This window comes from Protopterus annectens, chromosome 7.part0 (genome assembly GCF_019279795.1).
Source record: "Protopterus annectens isolate FY-2018-M chromosome 7.part0, PAN1.0, whole genome shotgun sequence".
In the NCBI taxonomy this organism is placed as follows: domain Eukaryota; kingdom Metazoa; phylum Chordata; order Ceratodontiformes; family Protopteridae; genus Protopterus; species Protopterus annectens.
Genome location: NC_056739.1, coordinates 739,279,733 through 739,294,307, shown reverse-complemented (window position 1 = coordinate 739,294,307; position 14,575 = coordinate 739,279,733). Strand labels below are relative to the sequence as shown.

General features: G+C 39.2%; 1 protein-coding gene across 1 annotated transcript in view; it reads right to left on the bottom strand.

The window, feature by feature from the left end:
* LOC122805843 (C-type lectin-like) overlaps positions 1-14,575 on the bottom strand; it is a 45,892-nt gene that overhangs the window by 13,024 nt on the left and 18,293 nt on the right. Inside the window, exons 4-6 of the mRNA XM_044076097.1 lie at positions 7,091-7,237; positions 4,307-4,421; positions 1,733-1,805 (exon numbers count right to left, since the gene is read on the bottom strand). Coding sequence (XP_043932032.1) covers positions 1,733-1,805; positions 4,307-4,421; positions 7,091-7,237 — 335 coding nt within the window. The remainder of the gene's footprint in view (positions 1-1,732; positions 1,806-4,306; positions 4,422-7,090; positions 7,238-14,575) is intronic.

Genomic DNA, 14,575 nt, shown 5'->3' with positions numbered 1-14,575 from the left:
AAAGAGGACCTGCCTGCAACAGAATTCTAGGCATAGCTGTCAACCTCTTACTTCCAAAATCAGGCACAAACTGAGAAATAATCAAAGTCAATCAAAAGACACATTTTTAAAATATTAGTATTATTAACTCGAGAAGTTGATAGAATAAGATAATGTAAATTAACCTGCATTTTTGAAGTGAAGTTTATTTTGTGTATTTATTGGTTTTATTTACTGGGTTTGGTCATAAACTCCATTTCAGTGGAGCCCTGGGGAAGTAAGAGAAGTCTATAACTTGTAACTATTTATTTAGTGTAATCCACCATATTTTCTCTCAAAATCACAAGTTTTAGGAGAGATTAGGAGGGACAGAGCAGAATTTTGAGCAGAAATCAGGGACCTCCCTAAAAATCTGTGACAGTTGAGAAGTATGCTAAGCACCTGTAATTATGGATGTTTTCAAGATGGAAAGGTCTGTATTTTGGTTTAACACATATTACATTACCTAAACAGATAGTGGGGATGGGGAGGGTGATCTCTGAAGAGGATGGTGGTCAGACGGATATTTGCTTTTTACAGCACAAGTAGCTTCCTCCAGTTTGAGTAAAACAGATTTTTTTTAATGTAGAATTCATTTTAATTTATTTAGATATTTTGATAGATATAGTTATGCAACTAAAATTTGGTTGCAGTGCTAGGCTTATAAGTTCCGTTTTGGTCATTAATTTTGTATGCACTTATGAACCGATGAATAATTTTATAATGGGTCATTACAGTGTTTTGATAGATATTTAATTGTTTGACTAGAACATTTTAACTGGGTTTTCATTTTTGTACCTACTTTTTTCTTCTTTTCCAAAATTCGATAACTATAATAATGAAATAGCAGTATGACAGTATGGAAAAATTACTATCAGTGGACTTTCTGGATAACAAGGAGGCTTACAAGAGTCCTAACACATTTACAAAACATGTAGATACTCCCATGAATGGGAATTATGTTGACATATAATAAAAAATAAATTATTTTAGAGGAAAAATGTTTCATAAGTATTCTATACCATTTAAACACGAGATGTGTCATGAAAATGTGTGTGAAATTTTGAGGAATGTTGAATTTTATTTCAGTAAAGAATTGAAATGCATATATGACTAATAAATGTTTTGTTTTATTTTATTTTATTTATTTATCCTTTGTTGGCCAAGTTAGTCCTAATTAGTGCTAGTCAAGTTAGTGATGTAAAGAGACCGATCCATAACGAAGTATAAATGAGATCTGCAATTTCTTTTATCAATAAATAAGAGGAAAATGGAGAATTAGGGACAGCAGTAGAGATGCCATTAAAACAGTAATGTAACCAAATGAGTCACAACTTTGAATAAGCGAGAGAAAGTCAAGTCTACTGATAAAGAAAACATAATGCAACACAGCATTGGCATATATTTATGAAATTATTAATAAAAGAGGTTGAATGGCCTTTAACATTTTAGGGTGTGGTGGAAACTATAACTTATTCCAAAGTAACATCAAGTGGTTATAAACTCTCTGTAAAACTGAGGAAGCAGACCCATTTAATATAGAAAACTATTCATGCCATCTTGTGATGAAAACTAAACTGAGTCAAGTAATACCATGTAATTATATTGGAAATATATGCCGCATCCTCAGTGCTGAACTTCTTACAGCCTGTAGAAGATAGGGAATGTTCCAGGGTGAAGCAACAGTGGTTGAGAACACCAGCATACGACTCACCTTTTCTTTAACTTTTGCTTGCAGATAAAAGGATAACTGGAGGATAGTCCGTAGTCATTCCAGGTAACATCACCTACACAGAAGAAAAGAACAAGGGGCCAAGTGTCTCACTGGTAAAATTAGGGCAGCAGACTGAATATGTTGCAGAACATGCACCAGAAATATATATGAAAAAGAGTACAAAGGATTAGTCCACAAAAAAATCACTTTAGCTAGCAAATCTAAGAGATGTGCACACTCTCTCTCTCTCTGATGCTCTCCCTGTTGGCAGAATAAAGACACCTTGTTGATGTTTCAAGCAGTTTATTCAGTTAAGTAGGTAGATGGATGAGTGTTCTTCAATGCCCCCCCCCCCCCACTGCTGAATCAAAAAATGAGACTTTGGAAGATGGTTAACAGTGCTTACAAACATACACAAGCACCACAGATCTGGCCCAAATTAAATGTGCAGCTACACCACAGATCTGGCCCAAATTAAATGTGCAGCTACACCACAGATCTGGCCCAAATTAAATGTGCAGCTACACCACAGATCTGGCCCAAATTAAATGTGCAGCTACACCACAGATCTGGCCCAAATTAAATGTGCAGCTACACCACAGATCTGGCCCAAATTAAATGTGCAGCTACACCACAGATCTGGCCCAAATTAAATGTGCAACTACACCACAGATCTGGCCCAAATTAAATGTGCAGCTACACCACAGATCTGGCCCAAATTAAATGTGCAGCTACACCACAGATCTGGCCCAAATTAAATGTGCAGCTACACCACAGATCTGGCCCAAATTAAATGTGCAGCTACACCACAGATCTGGCCCAAATTAAATGTGCAGCTACACCACAGATCGGGCCCAAATTAAATGTGCAGCTACACCACAGATCTGGCCCAAATTAAATGTGCAGCTACACCACAGATCTGGCCCAAATTAAATGTGCAGCTACACCACAGATGTGGCCCAAATTAAATGTGCAGCTACACCACAGATCTGGCCCAAATTAAATGTGCAGCTACACCACAGATCTGGCCCAAATTAAATGTGCAGCTACACCACAGATCTGGCCCAAATTAAATGTGCAGCTACACCACAGATCTGGCCCAAATTAAATGTGCAGCTACACCACAGATCTGGCCCAAATTAAATGTGCAGCTTCACCACAGATCTGGCCCAAATTAAATGTGCAGCTACACCACAGATCTGGCCCAAATTAAATGTGCAGCTACACCACAGATCTGGCCCAAATTAAATGTGCAGCTACACCACAGATCTGGCCCAAATTAAATGTGCAGCTACACCACAGATCTGGCCCAAATTAAATGTGCAGCTACACCACAGATCTGGCCCAAATTAAATGTGCAACTACACCACAGATCTGGCCCAAATTAAATGTGCAGCTGCACCACAGATCTGGCCCAAATTAAATGTGCAGCTACACCACAGATCTGGCCCAAATTAAATGTGCAGCTACACCACAGATCTGGCCCAAATTAAATGTGCAGCTACACCACAGATCTGGCCCAAATTAAATGTGCAGCTACACCACAGATCTGGCCCAAATTAAATGTGCAGCTACACCACAGATCTGGCCCAAATTAAATGTGCAGCTACACCACAGATCTGGCCCAAATTAAATGTGCAGCTACACCACAGATGTGGCCCAAATTAAATGTGCAGCTACACCACAGATCTGGCCCAAATTAAATGTGCAGCTACACCACAGATCTGGCCCAAATTAAATGTGCAGCTACACCACAGATCTGGCCCAAATTAAATGTGCAGCTACACCACAGATCTGGCCCAAATTAAATGTGCAGCTACACCACAGATCTGGCCCAAATTAAATGTGCAGCTTCACCACAGATCTGGCCCAAATTAAATGTGCAGCTACACCACAGATCTGGCCCAAATTAAATGTGCAGCTACACCACAGATCTGGCCCAAATTAAATGTGCAGCTACACCACAGATCTGGCCCAAATTAAATGTGCAGCTACACCACAGATCTGGCCCAAATTAAATGTGCAGCTACACCACAGATCTGGCCCAAATTAAATGTGCAGCTACACCACAGATCTGGCCCAAATTAAATGTGCAGCTACACCACAGATCTGGCCCAAATTAAATGTGCAGCTACACCACAGGTCTGGCCCAAATTAAATGTGCAGCTACACCACAGGTCTGGCCCAAATTAAATGTGCAGCTACACCACAGATCTGGCCCAAATTAAATGTGCAGCTACACCACAGATCTGGCCCAAATTAAATGTGCAGCTACACCACAGATCTGGCCCAAATTAAATGTGCAGCTACACCACAGATCTGGCCCAAATTAAATGTGCAGCTACACCACAGATCTGGCCCAAATTAAAAGTCTCACTATTTCCCTCTATTCTAGCTTCCTCACTCTGCATGTCTTACTCTAACAGCTATTTGAAGTGAGGATCCATAGGCAAAAGTTACTGTACTTCTTTAGACAGTCTGTTAGGACCCCAAACCTTCTCTTTTCATAGCAGTTCAGCTTCCACTCTCAGGACCTGGAACATACCTACATTTACATCTATACTGTAGGCTTACCATTCTGAATGATACATGAACCCACATAGTGCTCGCCTGGAAGACCATTTGGCCGTCCTTGACCAAATCTTCGGAAATCCATATCTGTCCCATCAGTCCACATAAACTTGCCTTCCTGTTAATGAGAATAGAAATAACCGTAATTTATCTTGTGATTTTAATAAGATGGACAATCTGTTTCCAAAAAAACCTTGCTGCTAGTATCACTTAATTTTCTTTCTGTCTTTCAAAAGAATGTTAAGAACTCTTTTACTCACAATAACAATGTGTAATATCTCTCAGTTTTTATATAAAAATGTATATTTTTATATTAATTTATAATAAATATAGCCATACCTCTACTACAGACATGCATGCATATAGCCTGTGCAGTTGTAGCTCATGGTTAAAGAAGTCGCTGTGTCCATACCATATGTATTTTACATAACGGAAGCTGGACAGATGATATAATGGTATTATCTCTAATTACACTTCCAGTGGCCATACGTATAGTGGGCTGGAAGGGAAGGATATGATAAACTGTTTTTGTCAGCCACTTCATTCCAGAGGGATAGTATGAAAATCAATTAACCAGTTACACTACTGATGCCTTCTTGTTTAGGTGGGGTAAGTTCATGCAGGCCCTAACACTTTTCTGCCAAAGACTTGAAGCACATGGAAATCAATGCATACCCTAGAGATAAGAGTTAAAAAGTGTCCCTCCAAACAAAAGTGTTCAGTCAGTGGGCTACTGTGCATTCTTCCATAGCATGTCATAGGAAAAAGAAGTCATCATGAAGAGCAGTGAAATCTGGACTGCATGTTGGGCTGTGATGGCTGGAAAAGGAATTAAAACAGGTGGTCTTGATATTCATCAGAGTCCATAGGTAAGCTACAATTTGTATTTACTGGTTTGTTCATTGGGTAAGTGAACTGGTCTTTCTTAGATGCTTTTCATCCGCATCCTAGACCACAATTGGCAAGTTAAATGCAATATCTTTGGACAATTTGGTGTAACCATTTAACAAGCATGTTTCTGAGAGCTAAGAAGAAATGAAAACACCCAGGGAAAACCCACACAGATACAGGGAAGATGTGCACATCTTGAAATATGGACTCTGAAGCTGTGAGACAGAGGTCTCAAGTAATGATATAAAAACTATTGTACTGTACATACAGGTAGTCAGTAAGGAAAGCACGTAGCCAGTTTACTAGCAGAGAGAAAGTGTGGTCTCCTGTCATGCCAAGGGTCACTTACTGACTCAGCTCGGAGGGGTGTGCAGAACAGGTGTGGGTATAAAGGCTGAATATTCAATGGACTCTTTTCCCTTTTATCTGTATATGTGTTTGACTGTGTGTGCCTGTGACTGCATGTGCATGAATATGTTTTTTGTGTATGTTCTTGGATCATGTGCACATTAGTATGTGTATTTGTTTATGTATGCATGTGTGGGTGTGTCTGTGTATGTTTGGTTAGCATGCTTTTTGTCAAACATTGCTTTCTTTGACAAATACAAGGGGTAGTCGAGATTGTCTAACATTCAGATAATCAAACATTCAATATCTTGAAGTGCCATTTCTTCAAAAGTGGTGAGTGGGGATTGGGTGGAGGTTAGAATATGTAAATGTGTGTTTGGATGTTCGGTAATGGTTAAGTAGGGTATAGGTGTTGTGTGTTTGCATTCAAGTGTGTGTATTTTAGGGTTAGAGTCAGGGTTATGTAAGGGGTCAGATATTATGTTTGTTATGATTATGTTGTTTCTAGTATGTGCTGGTGCGTGTTTTTGTGTATGAGTGTGTCTTCTGTAGTGGCAGTGTTACGGGAAGGTTTTTTGTATGGTATGAGGCTAGGGTTAGGTTAGCAGGTATTAATGAGGTGAGCAGAGGGGTGAACCTTAACTCCACACAGTACCTTAAAAATGCCCTTCCCATAACAATGTCACTAGCCAGAAAATTTGAAGGCTAGTGTTATGGGGTGGTTTAGTGTAATCATCAGGAAAGGAACTTTTTTCCTTGTTCAATGTTTTAATCGTTCAATATTTAAGTCATTCAGTGTTATGTATGTTCTATCTCCTTTTTGTCTGAACGTTTTTTTTTTTTTACATTAAGTTTGATCTTTGGTAACAATGGTGTGTGTGTGTGTGTGTGTGTGTGTGTGTGTGTGTGTGTGTGTGTGTGTGTGTGTGTGTGTACACCTCATGCTTGGGCATTGTTGTATGCATGTTTGTGACTCCATATGCATGAATATTTGTGTGTGGTTGCACATGCATCATGTGTACATGTTTGTGTGTGTGTGTGCTTGTCATTGTGTGTACGTTTGTATGTGCATTTGTGTATATGTATGAATATGTGTGTGTGTAAAAAAAAAAAAAAAAATATATATATATATATATATATATATATATATATACATATACATATACATATACATATACATAAAATAAAGAGAAGAGAGATATTCAGTAAAGTAAAAGTTACTGAAAGTATTATGCGGTCAAGCTGTAACAGTTGATGGTGATGGAAACATGCAAAGAGACAGACAGCAATGCAACTTTGGTTTCATTAAGTAATTTGCTTAGCATCATCATTATTTAAACTGTCTTTGTGGATAATGACACCCAAACAGCTGTGCAGCTTAGTTACAGATTTTAGCCACAGTCACTACTAGGTCATGGTGCCACAAATTGTTTAGGATTTATCCTTGTTAAATCAGTGTAAGACCACCAAATAATTTGGTTGCTTTGTGCCACACCTGAGTAGCTTCTCCTTTACAGTCGGAGTTGGACGAAGAGCAGTGTTAAGTACCTTAAATGTGTCATGGGCTCCGATCCAGTATGCCTGTCCCTTTCTGTAATCATTTGGTTTTCCCATCAAGGTGAAAATGAACTGATTTTCCTCTTGGGTATGGACAGAGGCCAGGTGAGCTCCATTGAAATGATCTTGACAGTGGGCCTAAGGAGAAAGAGAACAACAGCATTATTTCTATTGTTGTTAAAGTAGCACAAATTGATCAATGAACATAAGTGCAATCAACTTTCTAAAAATTGGATGTATCTTCAAAATATATTTTATTTCTCAGACTTTTTTCTCAGATGTTTTAAAGTTAATGGTTCCTGAAGGAAGCATGTATTTAGAATTTTGCTGAGCTTCCTTGCTGACTATGCTTACTAAGTTCATAGCCTATAAATTCTAGAAAAGCATTGATATGCATGTCTTACAGGAATGGTAGAGATACATTTTTTCTCCTCTTAGGAAGCCTAAATGATGAAGGAAAACAATAAAGGATAAATTATTCATACTCTTATTTCAGTACACATTTACAGTAAACACTTGTAAGTTGTTTATGGTTATTCTTTCATCACTATTGACAAAATATCTGATAAAACTTTTATATCTGCTGATCCTTTCACAGTGGCAAACATAGATATATAAAACCAGTGAATTAATTTCATCAAATCACAATTTAACTGCATTCTTTACTATAAACTATTTTATAAGGGGAGTTGTGGAGGAGTGCACCCCTTACATCCTCCACATTATGCAAACAATAATGCCTTACAGGGTATGTGTGATTTGGGAAATAACACTCACCCAGGAGCATGTGGAAGGGCATTATTTCCCCAAAAACACATACCCTGTGGGGCATTATTGCACATAGAAAATGGGGGAACTGTTAAATTGTTTTGTATTTGTTATAACTATATACTTTTCAATATGTTTTTGATGTAAAAAAAGTTTGTCTGCCTAATATTTCAAACTTGTTGTAGTATATGTAATTGTTGTTGGTGGAAGTGATTTATATCCAAAAGTTATGTAAGTTTTTAATGTCTACACACACACACACACACACACACACACACACACACACACACACACACACACACACACACACACAAAATCAGAAGCACAGACAGACTCCACACATATACAGAAACACACATCTTCACATACCTGCTGAAGTGGGGCGAAATGTTTTGCACTCACTGCCTTCACAAAATTCCTACACAGTCACAGATATTCATTTTTTCCTTGGAAAAGACAGTTACAGCCACTCTATGTGAATACACCTTAGATATCTCATTGTGAGAAAATGAATGAAAAAAGGCATTTCAAATCCTTCCCTATACCTCTTTACTGTCTCTGATTTTGCCTCATGGTGCTGCTCTGGCCCTCATAGAATGATTGGACTTACTGGTGGTAAATCACTGAGAACGGAAGATGGACAATAATGCTAGATATTGGTGTTCATACTTATTGTTTTAGAGAATGTATACTGATGGACTGTCTGTTGTAGTAGGAAAACTTTCACATGTGTATCTCTATCTGCCTGTCTGTCACACACACACACACACACACACACACACACACACACACACACACACACACACACACACACACACACACACACACACGTGTTGTTTGTTCTTCTTCTTTTTTTTTATTTCATACTTGGTAAACAGCAAAGCAACATTTAGCAAGTGTAAAAATGGTGGCTGTTTGCTTTTATTCTCCATGAGCTTCGGATAAGCTTAATCTGCTGCAGTGAAGTGACGGACTTTTTTTTTTTTTTTTTTTTTTTTTTTAACAGAGCTTTACCTGTACATTAACACCTTGATGGAGAACGTTCATTCTCCAATCAGGGTGAAAATGTACACATTGGCTGTTCTCTATTTGCTTTTAACTCCAGGTCTGACTAAAACTGTAGTGAGTGAAAATAAGAAATTCACTGACTCACACTGCCAGTGATCATCATTTCTGCAGACCAACAGCAACAGATTTAAGGTAACCTGTCCTGGCTAGCATATCATCTATGATCACCTAATGTGTCGCTTCAGCACCTACCACCCTAAATTTTTGTTGCCCGCACCAGTTTTTTGAAGTATTCAGGGAAAACCTCATTTTCTTCCATTTTTGCCAAGATGGATACATTGTCATGACCTCAGATAAAACTACCAGGCATTCCCATTTACTATAAATGTCCCCAAATTGCACTTTCCAAAGCTTTGAGTACTCAACACTCCATTCTTCTGTTAGGTCATTTACTCCCACATACACAATCATTTAGGCTATCGCCTTTTGAAAGCTCTAGCTCACTCTGCCCAAGGTAAGCTGGGCTCTGTCTCACATCAGAAGTCCCCTTCCCTCTTGTCTTTTCCACCTTGCCCAATCATTTAATCCATTTTGATATATAATCCTCTACCACCAGCACACCTGAGTCATCACCCTATTAGTCAACCTAACCCAGCTTGTTCATCCTAATCTCCCCTTCCCACACCTTCAGAACCTTTTTAAAACAGAATCCTCAGATCTTACATTCAACTTAAGGCATCACATCTCTCCTCATCTACCTCTTCTCTCCCAGCTAAAACCCTCTTGTAATGGAATACCCAGCACTAGAACTCTGTCTGAGTCACTAACTCATGCCTCCTTCATCTTGACCTTAAACTCCATGCTTGGAATATGTACTTTTGCACTATTCCCCTTCTCCGTGAACTATGTTTTATAGTGATATCTCACATTTCACTCACTTCTCCATATCCTCTGGATTCTTATTCACTACCCCAACACCCCTCAAATATAATGCACAAGTTTCTAATTGTTTCTATTTTATCTCCTTTTCTTTAGAAAAAGACATTACTTCTTCCAACATAGTGCACATGTTAATGTACACTATTAGTTGAACAGTGTACACAGATCCTAAAACCATGAAATAGGTTCATAGGTTCATAGGTTTATACTAGGCTATCTGCCCTAAGGCATTTATAAGCCTAGCCCAAATTATTGTGGCTTACGCCACCCCTTATATGAAAAAATACTGTGCCCATTAGTTTGTTGTGCCTCTGTCCAGCAGTGACCCAGAGATGATTCCCGGGGTAAACCTACGATCTCCCATCCACAGGTCTAGATTTCTCTTGAACAGAGTCAGCGAGGTGCTCTGCCTCACATGGACCGGGATTTTATTCCACAGCATAGGGAGTCTCTGAGTGATAAATCTATCCCTCCAGCACGTCCTATTTATATCCGTGCTAAGGTTTAAGTCGCTTGCTCTAGTGGTTTTGGTGGATTTGGATTTTTGAGGTGGAGCATGTCCATTAATTCGGGTTGGACATGGCCTTGTATGTCAGGCACATGTCACCTCTGAGCAGACGGTATGCGACTGAATAGAGCTGGAGTTTCTTCAATCTGGCAGCATATGACAGATTTTGGAGTCCCTTTATCCTTTTGGTGAGGAACTTTTGGGGTCTCTCCAATTGCTGCAGATGTCGGGTGAGATACATCCCGAATGGGGCATTGTACTCGATCATTGGTCTGATAAGTGAAGAGTACAGGGGAACAATGACCTCACTAGATCTGGATGTGAATCCTTCATGATCAGGTGGGCAATGTAGAAGGTCTTTCTAACCACTTTAGCAATGTGAGTGTCAAAAGAAAGGCCACTGTCAACCTGGGTCCCCAGGTCCCTGATAACCTCTTCTGTGCTTAGTGGATTGCCAGCTATATGGTAGCTTGGGGTTACCTTGTTTTTCCCGAAGGGTATGACTATACATTTCTTGGCGTTTAACTTCAGGCCATGGCTCTTGCACCAGCTATCTGTTTCCGTGAGTCCCTTCTGAAGGATATCAGTGTCCGATCCACTTTCCACTATCGGGCCCAGCTTGCAGTCATCTGCAAAGTTTGTCACCCAAAGTCCTCCCATGTTGGCCTGTACTTCTGAGAAGTAGATGCCAAACAATAGGGGCCAAGGACCGAGCCCTGTGGGACACCACTTGTGACCGGCTTGGAGTCTGACACAGCGCCAGCAACTCTAACCCTGTGGGTTCTGTCCTTAAGCCAGTTTGCAACCCATCTTGTGACATATGGGTTTACATTTAAGCTGGTAAGTTTTTCTACAATACCCGAGTGGGGTATTGTGTCGAAAGCCTTTGCAAGGTCAAGGTAGGCTGTATGGACTGCCTTTCCTCATCAATGGCCTTGGTGACTATTTCGAAGAAGTCGACCAAGTTCAAAAGGCATGATCTTCCCTTGACAAAGCCAAACTGGGTCGGGTCCAATGTCTGCAAGTCCCCTATATCTTTGTTTATGAGCTCCATTATGATCCTCTCCATAGCTTTGCAGACTAGACTTGTTAAGCTTATGGGCCACCTTTGTGGAGTGGGACCACAGTTGCCGTCACGCCACTCCTTGGGCACGTATCCTGTGGTAAGGCTGAGATTAAACAGCTGCCTTATGTGCGGGTTTAATTCCTCATTTAGCTCGTGTAGCACACAGCCGGGGACACCATCCGGTCCCATTGATGCTGTGTTTTAGCTTTAGAGAGAGCAGCTTTCACCTGCGCATTTGAGATGTCCGGGAGGCTACACTCGGCTGGGATAGTTATCTCTCCTTTAGGGGAGAGGGGTGAAGTTTGCACTGAACCTGTCTGCCAGTATGTTGGCAATGTCTGTGGGTTCAGTGATTTTTGTATCATTTTGGACTAATTCTGAGCATATCTGTGAGTTTCCACCCAGGTTCCTAACATAGCTGAAAAGGCCTTATGATTGTCCTTTGAATCCATGGCAATTTTCTCTCAAAATTGGCCTTAGTTGATTTTGTGAGTGCTCGTATTTTTTACTAATAATGATCAGGGGTGACTTCCCTTTTATGGATTTTGTTCTATCATGTAATAGCTTTCTCCTCTTATTGTAAAGTTTGTTAATGGCTGGGGTCCACCAGACTGGACGTTTGCCCTTTGTGGAAAGAGTCTTGGTTTTATTTGGGATTGCCTGATCCATGCAGTCCTGGAGGTGTTCATAGAAGGCATTTGTAAGGGCTTCCAGCTTGGGTTGTGGTTTCCTCTGACTCAGGGGCCTTGAAGGATACCACACCAGTCTTGAGTAGTGTGAAGTTTGCTTTAGAGAAGTTCTTCACTATGGTCTTTTTTGTTTGGGGTGGGGGCGAGATGTGGATTTCCAGTGAGATTAGTTTATGATCAGATCTCACCAATGAGGGATATACTTCGGTGTGGAGCATTTTGTCCCCATGTTTGTGACAATGAGATCTAGTATATTTTCTCCTCTCGTGGGAACAGTGACTAGCTGTTCCATGGCATTTGAATTTATGAACTCCAGGAACCGTTGGGCTAGAAAGTTAGGGCTTGAGTAATGTTCCCAGTCTATATTCGGGTAGTTGAAGTCACCCAATATGATGGTGTTTGGAGATACATTTATACCCTCCAGTGTCTTCAGGAAGGCTGTGTGGGGTTCCTGAGTTTGAGAGGGTGGCCTGTAGCATGCTACAATTTGTAGAGCAGTTTTGCCTATTGTTAGTTGCACCTGGATGGTTTCCGAAGCTTCATGCGTTGCCACCATGTACAATTTTGTTAACTGAGTAATTCTCAATACAGAAGAGTCCATTTTGCAAGCGGAGCCAAATATAAATGTTTCCATGCAGTCAGTTCAAATAAAAATAAACAGTTTTATATAAAGACCAAGGAAGCCAGAGGCTTCGCTGTGTAATAGCTTGAACTTCCTTTGATGGAGGTTTTTGGAAAATATGCAAAGGACCCCTTAATGACATACAAATGTTTCAGTTACATGGTTTCTGAATGCCCACATTTCACTTTTCTGAAGGCCATTTGCCAATAAACATAAATTGGTGGAGTGATAGCTCAAAGTGGGCTTTAAAAACATTAAATATTAATACAAATAGCAGTTTGAACATTGGCTGTAGATTGTCACTCTTGAAGTGACACCCTGATCACATGTGCAAAAATGGAAAAAGGTGATTGTGGACAGATTAATACAAATGTAATTCAATGAGTACAATATCAGTTAAGCAATAGGATACAACAAGTTTGGGTAAGGTATACCTGCCTATTCCTACAAGGGGATTACTAGTGATGTCTTACAGATTTCTGTACTGGGGCTGCTTCTTTATACAATATTCTTTGCAGCTATAACTGTATTAAATGTGCTATGGATAACCAAAATATATTGATGACCAGAAGGTGGATAACCTAATTCCTTCTGTAAAACATGCCTAAGTTGTCCAAAATGATCTACAAAAATACACAGCTGATGCATTAGTAATAATCCCATATTTAATGTCAATAAATGTAGCATCATAAGACATGTCAAAAACAACATAAATAAATAGTCCGGTCATGAAAAATGACACTATCATTAAAAAGCTATTTGAGTGACCACGATAGACATAAATTTAAACTTTGACCTTTCTGCATCAACCAAAGTCTGAAAAGTACATTCAGCTCTGCCATCTAGTCACTAGTCCAGGGAGATCACTTTACACCCCTCACTACTCTTGACCCTTACTGAACACAGTTCTACATTTTGTAGCCTTAGAGCAAGCAGTCTGAAAGAAACTGAAAACATCCAATCCTTATTACAAAAAATCTTAAGGCTGGAAAATTTGAACTCTTCAGATAAACTTAATTAGCTGTCATTCTATTTCTAATAGGTTACTAACAGGTGCCATCTGCGAGTTATATAAAGTAATGTGTGATATAGTTCTATCAGAAGGTCTATGCCTGGAACACACTGCTGTGCAAGTTAACAACAGTTTGGAGGACTCAAAATATAAGTAACTGCCTTCACAAACAATATTTTTATATGTATTCATCTATTTATAATATATATGTTTGTGCATTGTGCATTTGTGTGAGTGTAGGGAGTAAAATTTCAACATGGTTTATGACAATCAAGTTTTATGAAGGCCAGTAGTTCATAAGCATTGACAAATGAAGCTATGAAACTTTAAACTAATACTTTATATACAATATGTTACTAGTTCTGCCAAACTAGAGACATATTTTAGTCACTCAGCTGTATACAGCTAGACACAAATAGTATTGACAAGCATGGTTTGATAATTCTGGTTAGCAAAAAGGCAGAATGATTCAGTTATTGCCTGATTTTTAAGTTTTATGCCTTAGTGTGTGTGTGTGTGTGTGTGTGTGTGTGTGTGTGTGTGTGTGTGTGTGTATCAGCATGTGTGCAGATGTTTTACACATATTTCAGTTACCACATTCACAGGACAGCTATGTAAAACTTGATGAAAAGGTAACTGTATTTTCACCTCTTCCTACTGTACCCTTTCACAGCAACTGAAGTGGGGCTAAATGATTTGCTTTCAGTGGTCTCACAAAACTCTTAACACAATCACAGATTTTAAAATTTTCTTGAAAAAGTGAGGAAAATTCCACAATGTGGACTGCCCTCATATATATATATATATATATATATATATATATATATATATATATATATATATATATATATATATTACACACAC